Source organism: Peromyscus californicus, unplaced genomic scaffold, assembly GCF_007827085.1.
Source record: "Peromyscus californicus insignis strain IS unplaced genomic scaffold, ASM782708v3 Scaffold_14__1_contigs__length_90479793_seg_1, whole genome shotgun sequence".
NCBI lineage: Eukaryota > Metazoa > Chordata > Mammalia > Rodentia > Cricetidae > Peromyscus > Peromyscus californicus.
The window spans coordinates 6262059-6283522 of record NW_026294435.1 but is presented as its reverse complement, the minus strand read 5'-3'; the positions used below and the strand labels follow the sequence as shown (position 1 = coordinate 6283522).

At 39.7% G+C, this 21464-nt stretch overlaps 2 protein-coding genes across 3 annotated transcripts in view; one reads left to right on the top strand and one right to left on the bottom strand.

The window, feature by feature from the left end:
• The window catches only part of Phlpp1 (PH domain and leucine rich repeat protein phosphatase 1), a 233503-nt gene that overhangs the window by 144030 nt on the left and 68009 nt on the right, over positions 1–21464 (top strand). The gene's annotated exons all lie outside the window — the stretch shown is intronic.
• LOC128109291 (uncharacterized) lies at positions 6480–17349 on the bottom strand. 2 transcript variants are annotated; one of them, XR_008217779.1, is made up of 3 exons: positions 17110–17349; positions 12030–12106; positions 6480–7719 (listed from the first exon to the last, which is right to left on the bottom strand). XR_008217779.1 is itself a non-coding variant. In XM_052736467.1 (2 exons), the coding sequence occupies exons 1-2, from the start codon at positions 15286–15288 to the stop codon at positions 7649–7651; spliced, it is 3330 nt and encodes a 1109-aa protein (XP_052592427.1). In that variant the 5' UTR covers positions 15289–15808; the 3' UTR covers positions 6480–7648. The 2 variants fall into 2 exon arrangements, 1 of the variants encoding a protein (XP_052592427.1); XM_052736467.1 differs by lacking the exon at positions 17110–17349 and having other exon boundaries at positions 12030–15808.

Genomic DNA, 21464 nt, shown 5'->3' with positions numbered 1-21464 from the left:
ATGATGCTTTGGTGCCAGAAGCACTTGGTGGCTATCCTTGGTGACCTTGGGGCATTGTAGTTTTCTTTTTCCCTGTGAGATGTGCTTAGTCTGGCTGTGCTATGGCGCTTCCACCTCTCATCTCCCAGCACATGTCCGTGACTTAGCTGTGCTCTGTGGCTTTTGCTCATGCTCTCATTCCTTTGGGGATGTGATGCTTTGATGTAGACGGTCTCTGGCTTTCCTTATATATTCTTGCATGAGTCAGCTGGACTTTTAACCAAGCACACTCACCTCTGTGTTGAGAAGGGAAATGGTGGTCTGTTTTCTGTCTTGTACAGAAATCTTCTAACATTGTTACTTGGCTCACTTGTGTAGTAGTCGATGCGAACCTCTTCTGAATAGTGTTGGCAATTAAATTTTCTACTCTTGGGCAGATCTTTTGATTAAAAAAAGAAAGAATGTAGCCATGGACAAATAAAGAAGCAAACTCCTAAGAGATTTTAAAGCATAACATGACAACATACTTCTTGATTCTCTTTTGATTCTTAGATGACATACTTAAAAATCTACTAACTGCTTTTTTCACATGACTATCTTGTGAAAAAACCACTTTGGAGTTGTTTTTATTAAATTTATTATTCTTGTTTTTTGTTTTTTTTTTTTTTTTTTTTTTGTTTTTGTTTTTTTTTTTTTTTGTTTGTTTTTTTTTTTTTTTTTTGGTTTTTCGAGACAGGGTTTCTCTGTGTAGCTTTGCGCCTTTCCTGGAACTCACTTGGTAGCTCAGGCTGGCCTCGAACTCACAGAGATCCGCCGGCCTCTGCCTCCCGAGTGCTGGGATTAAAGGCGTGCGCCACCACCGCCCGGCTAAATTTATTATTCTTAAGGAGAGTGTGTTATGGGTCGCATGTAGATGTCAGAGGAAACTGCAGAGTGGGTGCCTTCCTTTCACCTTTACATGGACTCCAGGGATCAAACTGAGTCTCCAGGCTTGGACAGCAAGCCCCTTACCCTCTAAACCATTTTCCCAGCCCTGGAGTGGTTTTCTATATAACCAACTCACTGGACTCATAGAAACTTGCTCCTATGAACCCATTGTCATTGTCTTTTGAGCTCTCTTGTTCACCTTGTATATATAGGGTTAACCTAGTGTAGGATCTGATCAGTAAGTGCTCTCTTATTTGAATAGTATTAAAGAAGGATTAAAATACAAATTTGTCATTTAGGGAATGCTTTAATTTGCCATTACAGTAGTATGTCGATTGTAATTATTGCTAACATCAAGAGTTCTTTTCCTTTCTTTTGTTACTTCAGAAAATTGATGTTTGGAAGCTGCTTGGTCTGGGGATTGGCCTGACTTGTAGGTGCAGAGCATGTACTCCTACTTTAGCTATGATATCTTATTCTGAATTTTAATATCTGCTGCAATTCTTTTGCTTAGGTTTTGAGCAAATCTTTTTGTAGCAGTAGATTTAATTTTCAAGCCAAGTGAAATATTCATATATTTATTTTTGTTTTCTAGTCATATGAAAAGGTGTCATGTTTATTTTCCTGGCTCCAAGAGTCGTTTATGGTGTTGAGAATTCAGAGAGGGTGGTTCCTGTTTATTTTAACTTGAGTGTTGAGAAGTTGGTTGTTCGCCGTATTTGCGTCTGAGTACTTCTGAGCCCAGAAGGCAGGCGGTGCTCCCTGGCCTGAGAGGCTGGTGGACTGCTTAGCTCTTGGGGCAGAAGGGCATATATAAATCCATGTGGATCCATGTCAGAAACTGTAAAGGGCTGACATGTACCAAGAAAATGAGAAGAGATGAAAGTTCAGTCACAGGGCAGTAGCTTTGGGGTGTGACGGCAGTGTGCATGCCAGAAGACGAGTCATGCCTTCTGAGGAGGATCTGTTGCTAGTGATGCGGAGGCTGGCCTTGGGAGCCAAGGGATTTTCATGTCCCCACAATCACAGACAGCCCAAAGAAGACCACAGGGTAGAAGGTATCTCCTATTAATCCCCGCTGCATCCAGGAGCATGAGCCTCTACCATGCGCACATCATGACATGTTTCTCTTATTCTCTCCCAGTGTATAAATTTTTAAAATAAGCATCAGAGAAAAATGATAAATATATATAATAAATGATTTTTATGTAATTAGCTACTAAAAAGAAAATAGACTGTTCCTACCAGTCTACAACAGATGTCATGAGAGCAGAAAGGGGACCATTGGGAGAGGAAGAGAGCTAGCAGGGGACAGGGCAAATTGAAAAGTGCAATATACACTGTGTATGAAAATGCCATAGTTCAGTATATAAACTAAACATTAGCAATAAAGAAATAGTAAATGTGGTACAGAATTAAGATAAAGATGGAAATTACTGAAAGTGTGTAAATATTAAAAGAAATTCTAAGTGGCTATATAACTCTGGGATGAAGTACAAAAACCTTCTTAATGGGAAAAAAAAAAACCAACAAAACCTTAGACTCCATAAAGGGAAGAATAAAAAATTTGAGCCAAAATGAATTAAAAATGAATGTGCAGCAAGAGGCACCCTGGTTAACTGCATGAAAACTGGAAGGAGGGATGTTTATAACATACCATATGCAGACCATGCGCACAGAGCTCCTCAGACTTTTTAAAAGCCCAGTAGAAAAGTGGGCACATGATGGGTGTGTCTTTGGGAGACATTCTGTGAATATCAATCCCCTTTGTAAAAAGTTGAGCTTCTCTGAGAAGTACAGATGAAATCGACTCTCATCTCTGGTCTGTTGTATTAGAAACAAGCGTGTAGATGTAACCAACCTTCTTATTAAATAAGAAACACAGAACCAATGCAAAGAAGAAAGCCAAGAGGTCAGAGCTAAGAGCTAAAACCTTACCCTTCCTCCTGCAGTGGTCCTACCTCTCCGAACCAGAGCTACCCCTGTGTTAAAGTCTTTATATAGAGTTCCTGTCCTGCCTTCTCATTGGTTGTAAACCCAGCCACATGACCGCCTCCTCACGGCCTGTCTGTATAGGCCTCCAGGTTTTCCATGATTGGTATTGAGATTAAAGGCATGTGTATCCAATAATGGCTGTATCCCTGAACACACAGAGACTTACCTAGCTCTGCCTACCAAGTGCTGGGATTACAAGCGTACGCCACCACTGCCCTGCTTTCCTATGGCTTGCTAATAGCTCTGACCCCTGGCAACTTTATTTATTAACATACAAATAACATTTTAATACAAATAAAATATCACCATACAAGCGAGATAAGTCTTTTCCCAGCCTTTTATTTTTAGGTAGTGTCTATCTTTGGATTTGAGAGAGCACTTGTTCAGCTATGTTCATATCAGTATTGTTTGTAATAGCCAGAACATGGAAACAACCTAGATGCCCTTCAACTGAAGAATGGATAAACAAAATGTGGTACATATACACAATGGAATACTGCTCAGCAGAGAAAAACAATGACATCATGAGGTTTTCAGACAAATGGATGGATCTAAAAAAATCATCCTGAGTGAGGTAACCCAGACTCAGAAAGACAAACATGGTATGTACTCACTCATAGGAGGATACTAGATGTGGAACAAGGATGACTGGACTGCTACTCACATCACCAGGGAGGCTACCTGGAAAACAGGACCCCAAGAAAGACACGGGGATCGCCCAATGACGGAGAAATGGAAGAGATCTACATGAACAGCTTGGACATGAGTGGGGGTAATGAAGGGCGAGGGTCGAGGGAAAGAGAGCTTGGGGGAGTGGAAGATCCCAGCTGGATCAACAACAGAGAGGGAGAACAAGGAATAGGAGACCATGGTAAATGAAGACCACATGAGAATAGGAAGAAGCAAAGTGCTAGAGAGGTCCCCAGAAATCCACAAAGATACCCACACAACAGACTGCTGGCAGTGGTCGAGAGACAGCCCGAACTGACCTACTCTGGTGATGGGATGGCCAAACACCCTAATTGTCGTGCTAGAAACCCCATCCAACTACTGAGGGATCTGGATGCAGAGATCCATGGCTAGGCCCCGGGTGGATCTCTGGGAGTCCAATTAGCGAGAATGAGGAGGGTTTACATGAGCGAGAATTGTTGAGACCAAGGTTGGATAAAGCACAGGGACAAATAGCCAAACGAATGGAAACACATGAACTATGAACCAATGGCTGAGGGGTCACCAACTGGATCAGGCCCTCTGAATGGGTGAGACGGTTGATTGGCTTGATCTGTTTGGGAGGCATCCAGGCAGTGGGACCGGGTCCTGTGCTCATTGCATGAGTTGGCTGTTTGAAACCTGGGGCCTATGCAGGATCACTTGGCTCGGCCTGGGAGGAGGGGACTGGACCTGCCTGGACTGAGTCTACCAGGTTGATCTCTGCGGGGGAGGCTTCGCCCTGGAGGAGGTGGGAATGGGGGGTAGGCTGGGGGGAAGGTGAGGGAGGCAGGAGGGGGGAGAACAAGGGAATCTGTGGCTGATATGTAGAACTGAATTGTATTGCAAAATAAAAATAAAAATTAAAAAAAAAGGATCAATACTAAGCAGATGATAAAAAAAAAAAAAAAACCAAGCGAGAGACTTGAACACTGGATATGAGTGGAGGAACTCTTAATGGCTGATAGGAAGAATGAGTTTGCACCATGTAAATGATACACATTCTTCATTCCATCAGTTATACTTTTACAAATACAAATTCACAGTCCCCTTTCAAAACTTTAGAGCCCATTTGTGTTTTGGAATCTAGAGATTTTTCAGATTGTATAAAAATACAGCTCACATAGTATAGCTTATACAACACCATCCACAGGGTGGGCTTGGAGACAGACCGGCGCCTTTTGCTTTCTGGAGAACAAATGAATATTCATGTCAATAGGTCATCTTTGGTACCAACTGAGTCAATGCCAGAGCTTTCAATTTTTTTTCCTTCAGGATCTTTTAGATTTCAGAATTATGGCTAAAGCACAACCCCAGCAATAAAATTGAAATCGTCAGTACACTGGGTGTGGATGTGAACTAAACTCCCAGGCGATGATGGAATTGGAAAGAGTAGGATAAGCTCCTCACTCGTTCTTTATGTGCTTCTATAGTTTGCTGTGCTAAAGTGAGCATGGTCCTTCTTGTGGAAGCACTGTCAGTGAGTGTTCTCAGTTCTGGCCGCCTGGCAGCTCTCCACTGAGGCCACCTGAGCCCTTAAGGCCTTTCAGAACTGGTGCAGAGTGAGGACTAAGCCCCCAGCTAAGTTCACAGCTAGTCTTCACATAGTTCCTTCATGACTTAACACTGAAGCCAAATTTTCAGTTTATAAATATGTTCCACACTAGGGAAACCACAACTTAAAACAAGAGCTGCTGCTCTGAAATGGAAATCCCTTCACCTATAGAACTGTTTTCAACTTCACTCAGTGATGTTGGACAATGATGAAAGAAAATGGACTAGGCATGTAGCTCACTAGTACAGTACTTGTTTAACATGTGGATTTTACCTGAATAGTATAATCATAGTAATAATGATGGAAAAAATGGTTCAAGAAAATAGTATTGATTCTTCTCTGATTCATTGAATATCACTGTCAAGCTCACTTTGAGTACTTAGGGATATGATTAAAAATAGTACTGGGACAAATGGCACAGCTCACTTGAGAGCCTGTACCTGACATGAGTGAGTCCTTGGGTTCAATCTCTAGTACTAAGCCCTTACCAAAACAAAATCTAGCCACTTCTATCATAAATGTACTTGATTCTTGGACGAAAAATATATAAACTTACATGTAACAAATACTAATTAATATCATGTCTGAAATAATCATACTATTTGGTTTTATCTCTTAAACATGTACAAATACATATAGCCAAATGTAATGTACAAAAGAACTTTGAATATGTTATTGAGTGTAGATAGATTGAATAAATTCTAAGAAACTAGAAAATCAAGCATGTTTTATAACCATGACAAATAAGCCCAGAAGGAAAAAGCTCATGAAGATTGGCAGGAGTTTGTTTTATTTTTGTATTTATTCAGGTCTCTCAACTTTGACGCTCTAGAACACTTGCTTTTTTCCCTTCCAGCCCTTGGATAAAAATGGTTCCACTTCATTTACTGTGGAACATATTTGCTCCTTAGTAGTTCTTTGGAAGCCAGAATGAAATAAGCTTGCAGCTCTGGTTGCCCTGTTTTACAAGCTCTTACAGCTGATAAATAACAGTAAAAACATTGTGTACAAAAATTGGTGTGTTTTACTTTTCTAATCAGTTTAAGAAGCTAACTAACTACCTCTTCTCTTTTGTAGATTTAAATACCTTTAGCTTAAGGGAGTAGTCACAAAGATTATACCTCAAAATTTAGTTTAAAAAACTTCTTTAAAACTAAGTATAGTCAGTGTCTTAGTTAAGGTTACTGTTGCTGTGATGAAATACCATGACCAAAAGCAAGTTGGAGAGAAAAGAGTTTATTTGGCTTCCACTTCCACATCTGTAGCGAGCACATACCCCAGTTACGGGGGAGGAATAATCACTCTTGATTCAGACTTGGTATAACACTCATTTATTCACACAGTAAGATTACAAGCAATATTCATCCTGTCTTCCAAATGGAAGCAGGAGTACCTCTCCGGGTATACAGGTCCGGACTCGCCACGTCTGTTCCTCTGGATCTTGGGTCAGCCTTCCTCAGGTCAGCCACGTCTGCACTGGGGACAGGATCTCACGTCTCTGGCAGAGGAGAGTCGTCTCGCGCGAGGGCCTGACGAGCTCTGTTGGTCGGGTCTGAGGCTTCATCTTTTATATTCTTTCCTGGCTAGGTTTCTAGTCTTATCCCTACTTCCACACATAGCTTATAGCTTATCACTACTCCATTTGTGGTTTACTTACATCATTCTATTGCTTATCATTCCTGACCAGGGTTGTTCACCCTAGGCCTTACATGTGTTCCTTACATTCCATCCCCTGATGCCTGAAATGTCTTCAACATAAAAGGCATCACATGAGGTCGCAGCCTGGAGATTTACAATATGTTATCCTAATTTGTTAATCCTAGCATTCTTATCCTTCTCATTCTGGGTGGTTTATTTTTATGTTTTTTCTCTATATATGCATTATATAACTTCAACCAAGTGCTATAAGCTGCAAATTCTTTTAACACATCTATAACAAAATCTCTACACAATATTCTAGTACATATGCTTTGTAAATACATTGGTTCTCCTGTTTCCCACTGTGGGTCATTCAGGAAATCTTTATCAATGCTTATTATTGCTTCATCAGGATTATGTTTTAGCCATGTTCTATATGTTTCATATATTCTGTGATTACCGCGGCCCACATATGCTGCAGCTAAAGCTGCGCTTATATGTAGGGCTGCATCCATGTTATTTCTGTGTATTTTGTACATTCCATTCACTTTATATACACTAGATTGTATGGTTCCATAATATCTCATGTATCCATCTCCAATTAATCTCATATCATGTATACCTCCTTCTATTGTCAAGTGGAACGTTAAGTGCATCAAGAGCATTGGGAGGTTGTCTACCTCACCTGGTTCTGATAGGTAGAACATTGCATATTTATGGGTGCAGTATTTGCATCCCTGTATCGTTCCTGCCATAGATAATATACCTATTCTATAGAAAATATCAGACAATGGTTCCATATATTTTTGGTATGTGGTATATAGTAAATTACTCATTCCATTTTTACTAAGTAAATCGAAGCGTCTGCCTGACGGATTCCAAAGTGGGTTTCCTGTTACTTGATTCCTGTAAGACATCTTAAGCATGGAGTTATTATCAAGCATTTGATTTTTTTAGACAAACATAAAGCAATACTTATCCCTAAAATTACTAAAAACCAAAAGGTTGCTAACTTTATCCAGTGCCACCATGTGTAAATTGGTGTACATATTAGATCTAATCTGACTAGTCTGCCTAAATAATCCCAAAAGCTGCATTTCTGCATCTGTTTTGCCCAGTCTTTATGTATGTATGTATTTGTTCTTAACAGATTCACTAGATTGTGCGTTTGTGCTTGTGATGTATGTATGGCTGCATCTTGTTCTTTAATTTTGTTATGTATGGATTCCAGTTGTTTCTGATTGAAATCTGCAATGTGCTGTAACTCCATTGCTTGTTTTACAAATGTTTGGTGATGTTCTAATTCTGTTGGGTCATTAAATAAGTGTGAGCCATCAAAATAATGTTTTTCTTCTAGTGTTAATGTGGTCACTCTTTGTTTGGTTATGTTTTTACCATCATAATTAGTGAAATTCATATGTAGGATGCTACAGTTGTGTACCATATAGCATCCTGATTCTGTAATATTGAATGTTGTGATATCATCATTCATTGTGGTTTCATTAAGATTTATGCAGCTAACTAAAGTAGGTAAATATTTAGCACATATCAAGAAAGTGTAATCTCCCGTATCTTCTAGTGACTGTGTGATAGTAGTTACTGCCAATTGACTAGTTTCAAGTGTGCTTTCTGGTAAATGTGGATAAACGTATGTATTTGCTCCTAATGATATGGAGTCTTCTAATGGTATGTACACTGGTGTGTCATTCATATTGGTCCATAAGTAATGGTCTATGGGTACTAAGTATTGGTGGTTCCATTCTGATACTCCTGTTCTTTCAGTATATAGCTGTGGTATCGCCTTGGAATGATATGCTGAAAATGAATTTTGTAAGAAGATCTGTACTAAATGTATATTGCATAATCCATCTGTGCATGAGCTTTCATATTCAGGGTTTAGTATACTTTGATATTCTCTTGTTCTTCTCCCTAACCCTGTGCTAAATAAACTATTTAATTCATTATTCATATTACTGACTTGAGTTCGATACATTTGACACATCATCATGTTATGGTTAGTATTAATAAGTTTTGCTTGATAGGAGAATTGTTCCTTATAAAGGTCTTGTGACATTTTTATCTCGCCTTGCATAGTTTGTATTAGTGTATGCATGCCATCTATAGAATTTGATATAGCTGCTAAAGCTTCTGCTGTTTTCTTATTTACTTCTTGTATGTGGTATATTTCTGCCTTTATTGGTTCTATCATTGCTGCTGATACTCCTCCACCCATTATTCCACCTAAAATTGCTCCTGCCATAAAGGCTGCTACTGCCATTGCTTGTAGTGGTTTTCTTCCTACTCTTGTTGGTGATGAGTAGTCTAAATCAAATCTAAAATTCACATCACTACAATATTCTATAGGTGGTTTCAGTGCTGTCAAATCTATTGTAATTTCAATTTTTCTAATCCTAGGGTATAAAACTAATTTAGCTGGACTTTTTAGGTCTGGTATAATAGCTGGTGCCTTGACTACTGTTGGGGTTCCTTCTGGTGGTATTAGGTATCCTTTTGGAAAATGAGCTGTATATAATCCAATATTTTCTTTATTTGGTCTGGTCATATTTCCTCTAAATATAATTAATGGTGTGTTGGAATGTTCGCTGAGAAAATCCTTATTTCTTGATATCGGGAGATAATATATTTTATCCCAATATTGTGTATGTGATTTCATTGATCCTCTAGGTTTGTGTGCTACCCATTCAGCCTTATTCCATTCTTTATATTGTGGATTTGGCATTAACATGTAGAAATAATATGGGAGATTATGGTGCTGTAATTCAATTACTCTATCCATTTCATAATCCAAAGTTTGCCAAAAACTCCCTGATCTAGTTATCCCATTTTTATAATGTACCATTAGGTCATCTGGATCCATAACCTTATTGATTCTCATAGCCTTTGTCATTTGTACATATGGTGGGATATATTCTACCTCCCTTATACCTGTGAAATTGTATGCCTTTTGTTCAATTGCCCTATTAAATATGAAAATATTTTTTGCTGCTACTTCATCTGTAGTAACATTGGCACTGACTTCCCAGGGTATGGGCATGTCCAGTAAGTCTTTAGATTCGTGAAACCAGCAAATTGATATCTTACTGCCACCTAGCATGTTATGTATTTTATGTTTTGGTTCATGTATCATGCCTATGGTTAATATTGGTGTGCTGTCAAATTTTACTAGTGACATATGTTTGTTTATTATGGTAATTTTACCATATATATTCAAATTTATTATTGTGGTTGCTTTATTTGTGGTACAGTTAGTCCGTACCGCTGTATTATTTGTTTCGGTAAAGCATGATAATTTGTTTCTCAAGCTTGTGGTACCTTGTGTTAGTGATTTTGCTAAGGTTAGGTTAAAAAATCCCAAATTATTTGCTTGCGTAAAATATGTTGGATATGACTGTTGGTCGTCATTAAATCTCATTATTGCCTGGACCTGTTTAGTAGCTGTTATATTTGCAGTACTGTCCACAAAAATTCCTAGCCATGGTATTTTCTGGCCTATTATATCTGTGATTGCTATTAAATCTTGTACTGACCTTGATGTTCTTCCAGTAAATAAAGGTCCTACATGTAGGTCCACTATAGTCTTTGTATTGTTGTTTTGTCTAATGTTTGTATTTGCTTCGGACATATTTATACATGCATATGCAAAAGAGTGTTTTTCCCTGTGTAATGTGGAATTTACTGTAAGTATGCAAATGTGTGTTATGGTGTCTGTGTTGCAATCATATTTAGGTTTCATTGTGTGTCTCATTGAAGCCCAAGGTTGTTGTATAATATCTGTAAGTATGATTGGGAATCTCCAATGTTCTACTCCTAATTGCAATATTTTTGTCCAGTCATCCCATTTCCATTCCTTTCCTTTTACTGATGGGTTATCTGTGCTATATAATACAGAGAAGTTACCATAGAATGGTAAATTGGGATAGTCTGCTACGCATAACCAGTTAGTATTATTTTGTCCTGGTACATCTAGCTTATGTTTTTGAATGTATCTCCATAAGTTATTGGGACATCTATTTCCCCAGGGTTTGGGTAATGGTATTATTCCAGATACTACTGGCCATGGTTTTACCATTTCACCATCATTGCATACTGTCCAATTCATAGGGTTGCATGGGTTTATAGGTGTTGTAGTTACTTTAGGTGTTGTACTAGCAGGGTAATCACCATCATAATAGTCATCATTGTAATTATACACTTGTTCTTCCCACCTTTCTGATGTCTTATTATACAGCATACCTATCTCCTCCATTTGTTGTGCTATTACTGGTGCGAAATATTGTCTCACAAAGGAGCTATTCATGCCTAGTTCGCAGTCAAATTCTGGTTCTGTCTCTATTCCCATTGTATTGGTCCTATAGTGTGAGTTTACCCTTAATGTGTTTGTTCTGATATGTGAATTCTTTGTCCAATACATGTTGTATATGGCTGCGTGATTGGTAATGTTGGTCCATAATTCATTGTAATGGCATTTTAACGGGTTCTGCTCATGTATGTTGGTGTTAACATCATCCCCTGATTCTAACATATATTCTTTGTTTGGATGGTATATGCTAAGTGCCATTCTATATTGATCGCAACCCTTATACCAGGCATATGTTAAACATGCTGCATATTTTTGCCAAAAACTGTGTGTTTTTCCTATGTAATGTGTAAATCTTCTCTCTGCTGACCAATATAGCGGTAATTTGCCTTCTAGATCATAAATTGTTGGTGTAGCAACGGTATTCTGTTTCCTAGTGCCCACTTGTATAACATGTGGTGTGGTGGTGGGTCTGTTTGTTGTGGGTGTACTGTCCAATAGGGCTGGCATTGGTATGCTGTTATTGCCATCACATCTGCTAACCTGAGACAGAAAAATGAGCACACAAAGGCTCCAATAGCATATAGCTTGCTTGCCTTCAATGTGCACATCACCTTTGCTATTCTTATTGCCTCCTGTGCAGATAGTGTATCCAGCATACCGTGAAGTTGGCTGTTCTGGATGCTGCAGAAGCGTATCCAGGATTGGTATTGTTGACTATGTTGTATGAGTAGCTTCTTTGGTAAATGATGTTACAGAAGGGAAAAACAAATTCTAAGATTGGCAGTACTATGTATACTGCAATAGCTATTAGCCAAATCGTCAGGAGGGTTGCCCTTATGAATATCACCTCCCTGACACACATTTATGCTATATCCTCCAGCCTGACTAATTTCAAGTCCTTTTTACCTTGAGTTATCCACACGTTGTTTCCTGTTCCTGGTGCTATTATTTCTGCTGGGGATAATTTGTTATTCTTCCGGTTCCTGTAAAGGCAATTAGGATTCCTTATTACTTCTCTATCTATAACTGTAGGATAATCTATTGTGTGTTGTTTTTGTATAGCTTCTTCTATTGGTGACTTCCTATTTATTCTGGGTCTGGTATTCAATTCATAAGTTGCTATTTTTATTGCTAATGACAGTGGTATTCCCTTATGCATCTCTAGCTGTTTTTTAATCATTCCGTTCCATCTTTCTATTGCTCCAGCTGCTGTCGGTGTATAGGCTCTATGGAAGTCCCATTGAATGTTTAAGTTTCTAGCCATTCTTTGTGTTTTGGCTCCTGTGAAATGAGTTCCTTGATCTGATTGTATTATATCAGGTATTCCATATGCTGCACACCATCCCCAGACTGTAAGTATTGTTGTGTTTTGGTCTGGGTGTGTGCTTTCTCGGGCCATCCCGAGACCTGTTGTTATGTCTACTAGGGTGCAGCAATATTTCCCCTTGAAGCTGTTTAACGGTCCTATGAAGTCTATTTGTAGGATTCTATTAAAATCCATTCGGTGTCCTATTATCCCTTGGTAATTGTGTGTTAATCTTGTAATAGCCTTTGGGCAATTGTTGCAACTATTGATTGCTTTCCTTATTGTCTGCCATGTTATCTTAAGATTTCTTTTATCGAACCAACTTTTTAGTGCATGTGTACCTATATGTCCTAACTGCTCATGGATTTTCAGTATCTCTTCTGTACTTATAGGTATGTCCTTAGTTGATGGTCTTACCTGTATCCATTCTCTCTGTATTTTACCTTTTCCTGTTTCTGGATTAATGTTTGCCTTCCATGTACCTTTTAACTTTATACTTAATGCTGAAGCTAGTTTGTCTACTACTTCATTGTTTTTACTTGTCTCATCCTGTTTCTTGGTATGTGCATCTACATGGTATACTATGATTTTGATTAGTCTGCTTGCTGCATCCAATTCCTGCCATGCTGCCTTTGACCATATGTCTTTACCATTAATTTTCCATCCATTATTTCTCCATTTACCTGACCATACTGCTATGCCATTTGCCACACACCATGAATCGGTGTATAAATAAATTTGTTTATAATTGTCCTTTATAGTTTGTCTTATCGCCAATAGTGCGGCTATAACTTCTGCATGTTGGGCTGATTTATCAGTGCCCTGGTCTGTAATGACCATTCCATCCCCAGGTCTATAAGCGGCTGCTCTCCATCTCACTTTGTTGTTCACCGTGGTTGCTGATCCATCGGTGAACCAGGCATTAACCAGAGAGGGATCGTACTCTCTAGTCCCCCAATGGCCCATTGGTACCTGTTTCTGGGGAGGGGTTGAGGTTGGGAAAATGTATCCCTCTGGAGTCATGGGCCTGTCGGACTGAAGTATCGACTCCGATACCGCTGGTACCGACCCCTTTGCTGACAGAGGTGTTGATCGAAGGAACTCCTGAAGGTACCATTTCCATTGAAGTACCTTTCCTTCCATGGGTAGTCCAGCCCATGCCTCTCCTGGTGCCTTTACCCAGTCCAAAATGGGTATATGTGATCGGAGAGTCACATGGTTCTCTTTGAGCAGTGAGTGGATTGTCCTGAATGCCTCGTAGGCTGTCCATATGGTTCTTTCGAACAGCGAATATTTGTTCTCTGACCATGGGAATTTCTTGCAGTAGAAGCCTATTGGCGTTTCCCTGTCTTTATTTTTTGAAAATATATTCCAATTACCATAACCCTGCATATACAAGATGTCCACAAATACGTGGTCACCGGGCTGTATATAATATAGGTGGCTATACTGGTTTATATATTCCAGTACCAATTTAACGGCATTTTCGCAGTTTTGGTCCCATTCAAAATCCTGTGCTTTCTTTGTTATTTTATATAAAGGCTGTAATATGATCTGTAAGTATGGAATATGTTGCCTCCAATATGCAAATAGGCCAATTAGATGTTGTACCTCAGTTTTATTCTGGGGTCGCTTAATTTGTTTTAATTTATCTATTATTGTTTCGGGTATTGTTGGTCCTTCTGTAGTCCAATGTACCCCTAAGAATTTTACTTCTGTTCCTGCTTTATTTACTTTTTCTAGGTTTATAGTCCATCCTTCATTTCTTAAATGTTGAATTAGTTTCTCTAATGTACTTTGTACTTTTTCAATGGCTTGTCCTACTATCATTATATCATCTACATAGGTGTATATGTTACAGTCTGATTCTGGCTCGAAGCTCTTTAATGTAGTTGTTAAGGTGTTGTGTGCAATAATAGGACTGTTCAAATACCCTTGAGGGAGTCTCAAGAATTGATATTGCTGTCCTTGCCATGTAAATGTAGTAAGTTCCCTAGATGTTGGGTGTAATGGGATTCCAAAGAACATATCACTTAAGTCTATAGTTGCCATTGCCTTCGGAGCTGAATTTTTAATTCTAAGAAAGATGTCTTCCACATCAGGAAGTTGTCCTGGAAGTTTAGGTGTTTTTTCATTTATTCTCCTGAAGTCAACTGTAAATCTCCATTTGCCATTAGGTTTCAGCACCGGCCATACTGGGCTGTTATAATTGAATGATTGAGATTTCTCTATAATGCCTTCTTTTAGCAAAGTTTGTATAGTCTCTGTTATTTCCTTAATACCTCCTTTGATAGGGTATTGTGCCGTGAAGGTCGGGGGTGTGTGTGGTAATTTAATAGGTTGTATTTTTACTTCTGCTAGATTACATCTGACCTTAGCTATTCTCTTATTATTTAGAAAGTCTGGGAATAATTTTCTTATTTCTTTAATGCCTAGGATATTACAGGGTGCATTGAAGCTAGCTGCTTCAATCTCATATTCCTTATTATATAATTTGAGTCTTAATTTTATTACTGGTACTTCTGTTTCTGCTGCTACTCCCTGTATTATAATCCTTTTATCAGTTTTAAAATGTTCTGTAAATTCCGTTATTATACTAATTTCAGAACCTGTATCTATTAGCCATTTTACTATTCTCGGCCCTTTGTTAGTTATTATAGGTATAGCTACGAATGGTCTACCAGCCGGGTTGATCAAGTCCGTCTTGGTATGTAGCGTCTGGGGGGTCCTGCTCTTGGGGGCCTGTGATTGTTCTGATTGAAAAATTTTGGTCTGAAATTTGGTTTGAAATTTCGATTGCCTAAAAAAGGTTTTGGTTGGCATGTCTGTCTCCATGGGTTGCTCTGTGTCTCTCTCCATGGGATATTTTTCCTTCCTGTCAATCTTCTAATTGGGTTCCATGGTTTATTTGCATTCTGTCTTATGGGCATTTGATTAGCTTTCCCAAATGGTCTTATGTTCGAAAACCGCGGTGTAAATTTCCTCTTGTCCTGTTTCTTATTAACATTGAATGATACTACCTTATCTATGTCCATTTCCCTGTAAGATTTAAAGAATTCCATGGCATCTGAGATGGTTTGACATGCCTGCAGGGGTCCAGCTAGGCTCATTTTAAGGTGTGCTGGAGCTCCTTTAATAATGATCTTTTTAAATTGTGGTGTAAAAGGTGCGGCTTGAGGTGTGGGTACCTGGTTGTATATGAAATACAATATGCCTAATTTTCTACATTGTTTTATGGCTTGTGCATATGTTGTCCACTGTGCTGCTGATTCAAATTGAGTGAGGTCTAATGTTGGAAATGCAAATCTCCAAGCTGCAGTAATCCAATCTAATAGTGGATGTGTATCGCCTTTTGATGTCTCAATTACATGCTCTAGCGCTTCTGATACTGAGGGGTTCTCTACTATGTTTCTGATCTTTCTCATTTCTAGATCAGTTAACATGACTGTGTCAGCTCCCTTTTCCCACAGTCGGCACATATATTCTGCGTCTTTCTGTCCATTTTGGGCATAATCTTTCCGTAATTCTGAGATCTCCTGAGGAGTATATGGCCTGATTTCCTCAAACTTCGTTCCCATTTCAAATTTGGGACGATTACTACCTCCTCCAGTGCTGAAGGGGTTCAGAGCTGATATAGTACTTCTAATAGGAGTTCTCTTACTTTGGGTAGAGACAGGAAATGATGGTACGGTGTTACATCCATTCCATCCAGGAGTAGCGCTACGCTCCTGTTCCTTCCTCACTATGTTTAAGGCTAGCCTTTTGCCCATTAATCTGTCCTTATCAATATCCTGCACCGTTTTCATAAGCAGTGCGGTAGTTTGTGCCTTGCTACATCCCTCTAATTCTTGTTCTACCACATCCGGATTTGTTAATGTGTTAGTTACATTTACTGATTTCATGCCGGCCTTATTTTTAACCTTGGAGGCTACTTTTCCCCACTGTTCTTCAACCTCATCTTGGTATTCTCTACCTGTCACTGGGGAGATGTTAGTCTTCTTAAATTTCTTAATTAATCTATTCATTGTAAGTGGTATACCAAGCCGTACAAAAATTTAATTAATTTTTTCCTACGGTACCACTCCCAGTCACTAATTCGTTTAGACTGATTCAAAGAATCAGTTATCAATTTTTCAAATTTCAAATCCGCAATCCTTTCTATCCTTTTGGCCAGCCAGCGCCTCATTTAGCTCTTTCCCAGCACCTTCCGCTCTTCCCCAGGGGTCTGGGTTGGCATCAAGGTGTCCGGTATTCTTTCGGTACTCCGCACCCTTAGGGAGGGTGGTGTTTCCCGTCTGCTTCTGATACTCTCTCTCCTACCAGTTCTTCCTCCTTGGACCTTCAGATTTTCTTTAGGTCCTCAGAGTTGACTTCGAGGAGTTGATTTCTCAGAGCGGCTTTGAGGTCACTTGCTAGTTTATTTGGTTTCCTGTAATTTGTTACTCCACCAGAGTAATAGCCAATTCTTTTGTATTACTTATTTTACATTCCTCAGTGCTCAGTGGTCAAGGAGGCTTTAAGCCCAAAATCCTGCCGACTACGCCAACTGTAGCGAGCACATACCCCAGTTACGGGGGAGGAATAATCACTCTTGATTCAGACTTGGTATAACACTCATTTATTCACACAGTAAGATTACAAGCAATATTCATCCTGTCTTCCAAATGGAAGCAGGAGTACCTCTCCGGGTATACAGGTCCGGACTCGCCACGTCTGTTCCTCTGGATCTTGGGTCAGCCTTCCTCAGGTCAGCCACGTCTGCACTGGGGACAGGATCTCACGTCTCTGGCAGAGGAGAGTCGTCTCGCGCGAGGGCCTGACGAGCTCTGTTGGTCGGGTCTGAGGCTTCATCTTTTATATTCTTTCCTGGCTAGGTTTCTAGTCTTATCCCTACTTCCACATATAGCTTATAGCTTATCACTACTCCATTTGTGGTTTACTTACATCATTCTATTGCTTATCATTCCTGACCAGGGTTGTTCACCCTAGGCCTTACATGTGTTCCTTACAACATCACTGTTCATCACTGAGGGAAGTCAGGACAAGAACTCAAACCGGACAGGAACCTGGAGACAGGAGTTGATACAGAGGCCATGGAGGAGTGTAGCTTTTTGGCTTGCTCTCCATGGAGCAGAACCCAGGACTACTAGCTCTGTTGGCTGGTCCCTCCCCAGTCCATGACTCATTAACAAAATGTCCTACAAGTTTGCCAGATCTTATGGAGGCCTTTTCTCAGTTGAGGCTCCCTCCTCTCTGATGACTCTAGCTTGTGTCAAGTTGACATAAAACAAAACAGCACACACAGAAACACATTTGCATGGTGTGTTGTTGCCTGGATTTAAGGGGAAGGGACAAAAGTAATGATTGCCCTGTTTCCTCAACAGCAGTTTTGAGGGCAGCTTTTTCTCTCTGTGGCTTTTTCGTTGTGTCTGTGAAACTGTGAAAAGGAACAGGTAAGGACTTAGTGACATGGACCGATAGACAACACCCTACATGATTAGCTCTTTGGACATTTCCTTTTCAGTTTCAGTCCTGTTAGGCTGTAAATAGAGTCAGGGATGCAAATGAGGAACTGCCGTCAACCTGGCTGGCCAGCCTTGCCCTGTTGAAGGGATCTTGAATGGAGGAGTGAGGAGTTAAGAAATAGTAGGAAGAAATATAGACATATACCAAGAAAAAGAAGAGACAGGATAGCTTTGGGAGGGCCCTGGGTCAATACCCAATCACCTGGAGTTTATTCTTAATGGGCTTTTTATACACCAGCAAGGGGAGAGGCAAGAGCCCCTTTCAAGATCAAAGTACAAAGTACAAACAAGTGTAGACCCTTTCTTAATTCTCTAAACACCTGGTAACCACGCCTTCTTGTAATTGGCCTTGAAGTGTAAGACACCTGATAACCTTGCCTTTGGCCAAAACATCCTATTATGCAGCCTTTGGAGAGCAATATTAACTTTGACTCTCTGACCTTGAGTCAAAATGGAAACAAACCACAAGTTGGAATCTTTGTGGGCTCCCACACCTGACCAGTAGTGCATTCCACTAACATGTCCCTGACCCCACTTTGCATCTGTCACTTGAGGCCCCATTCCTAACAAGTAATCGTACTTTGTTATACATGGGGCTTTTATGGTACCTAGTTTGAAGGGGATATCAAGGGTTGCTTTTAACAAACGATAGCTACTAATCTTGTCTCTGAAAATTTTGGAGTCTGTTTAATACCTGTACTCTCCTGTGCCAGTACTGAGAAGCAAAAAATGTGCCTTGGAGTTTTGAGTAAGTCACACAGTGAAAGCTCTTACAGTGCCGTTGTTGTCTGCTCAATGTAGTACTGTAACACAGCATCATACATTGCCATTTTAATGGTTAAGATTATTCTCTACTAGATTTTCTATCTTTATTAGGTTCTCTGTGGACCAGTGAACAGGAACAACTTTTCTTTTTCTGGAGTAGACTGCTTGCTTTGGAAAGTGAAGTTGGTCTTCATATTTTTTGGTAGTTTGGGAACACTATTCTGAAATTGTTTTCTATGTAAAATATAGGGTATTTGAAAAAGCATCCCCATTGCTAATGTTGCCACTCTTGATAGGATAAAATGAGTCAAAAGGTAGCAGTTTTTCTACAATACATTATTTGACCCATAGCTAAGAATTGTGACTGTTAGCTTTTATAATATATACTGATAGAATTCTATTCAACTTTTTGTTTTGGTTTGGTTTTGGTTTTTGAGACAGGGTTTCTCTATGTAGCTTTGGAGACTATCCTGGAACTCACTCTCTAGACCAGACTCTGGCCTCCTACTCATGGAGATCCACCTGCCTCTGCCTCCTGAGTGCTGGGATTAAAGGTGTGTGCCACTGCCCGTCTCTATTAAATTCTTAACAGGGATGTGTTGAAAGGTGGTAGAGTTAAGGCTGTATCCAGGAGTCACACAGCTTTCTCATAGCATTTTATCTGTGAGCTTAAGTGAGGTAGCTGTGGCTTGTTCTGCTTCTCTGATCTTCCAGCGTTCACCCCAATAACTGGCCTCAGGTTTGATTTTATTAATAAGAACTTTAAAGATTTCATGCTACATCTGGCGCCCAATGTTTGTGGTATGAATTTACGAAAAAACTGCTTACCCGTGGCCTTGCAGGACCCTGCTCAGACCCGAGCTACCCTCAGCCAGTTGTGGTGAAGCACACTGGTTGGATTTACTGAAGGAGGTAGAGGCAGGAAGATCCAGAGTTTGAGGCCAGCCTAGGAGGCTTGCTAAGGAGAAGCTTCGGCCCAGCCACAAACGGTGGCGGTGGGACCATGGAGGCAGCAGCTACTGCTCCAAGTTGCTGGCTTCTTCTTATCGTGTTGGTGACTGCGGTGATGCTGCTACCTGGGACAAAGGGTTTACCGCTACTTGTTCAGAGAAGAATTGCCAGGACCATCGTGTTACAAGAAAGCATCGACAAAGGTCAGTTTGGAAAAGTTTGGCAAGACAAATGGTGGGGAGAAATTGCTGTGAAGATATTCTCTTCTAGGGAAGGATGTTCATGGTTCCGAGAGACAGACATTTATCATATTGTGATTGCTCCAAACCACAGAGGAGGCACCAAAAAAAAGAAAAGAAAAGTCTGCAGGGAACCATGACCACGCCTAACAGCAACTTTGAAATCTTCAAAAGGATGATGGGACTTCACAAAGATGATTCCACATGGACTATGATAAAGCCATCAAGCTGACTAACACCACCAAAAGATTGACTTTGGACTACAAACTACTCAGGACAAATTGAGATGGCTAGCTGAGATGATCCAGCCTGACAGACTACTCAAACAAGGACTTGAGACAAGCCCTACACTTTCCCATTATGCAGAGACTGGACAAATGATACAGGACTTGACAATTAACCCAAAACTTTTCTTTTTAGGATTCTCTAAAGATGACTTCACCCTGAGAAAGCAGGAAGAAATTTTTAAGAAAACAACGCCACATTCCCAAGAGGTGGGGTGGGTAGTTTTTTGGTTGTTCAATGACTTATGGATAATTGTCATTGTTTATGATGGTTGGTTACAAGTTGTTAATTGTTAATGGTCAGGAAAAAAGCTAAACATGAAGATTAAATTCAGAGGTTTTGTTTTAAAAAAAAGGTAAAAGAAAGAAGCGAATATAGATATGAGGTAGATCATAGACTCTATTCTGAGAAAAAAGATACAGAAATAATAGGATAAATGGGTAGATCACTGAATCTACTCTAAAAAGAAAAAGGGAAAGATATAAAAATGACAAAAGGTAGATTATTGAATCTATTATAAAAAGAAAAATACTTTTAAAAAGGAACTTGTTTGACATAGGCTAAGTAGTGAAAAATTTTTTGTCTGAGTTTATTAAATGTTACTGGACTGGACATTGTTAATATATATTAATGGAGTTTTTATCTGAATCTGTCAAATGTTAATGGACTAGACATCGTTAATGTAATTCTTGACTGTATATATTGTATATACTTATTGGATGTAGTTTTTCTTGTATTAGTTATAAGCTTTCTTAAATTTTAGACAAAAAAGGGGAAATGTGGTGGTATTGTGTTCCCCAAAATATTGTGCACTCTAATAAACTTATCTGGGGTCAGAGACAGAACAGACACAATATTAAACGTAGAGGTTAGGCAGTGGTAGCACACGCCTTTAATCCTAGCATTCCAGAGGCAGATATCTATCTGGATCTCTGTGTGTTCAAGGATACAGCCAGGCATGGTGACTCTTACCCTTTAATCCCAGGGAGTGATGGCAGAAAGCAGAAAGGTATATAAGGCATGAGGACCAGTAACTAGAAGCATTTGACTGGTTAAGCTTTCAGGCTTTTGAGCAACAGTTCAGCTGAGATTCTTCTGGATGAGGACTCAGAGGCTTCCAGTTTGAGGAAACAAGACCAGCTGAGGAACTGGTGAAGTGAGGTAGCTGTGGCTTGTTTTGCTTCTCTGATCTTCCAGCATTCACCCCAATAACTGGCCTCAGCTTTGATTTTATTAATAAGAACTTTAAAGATTCATGCTACACTTGAGA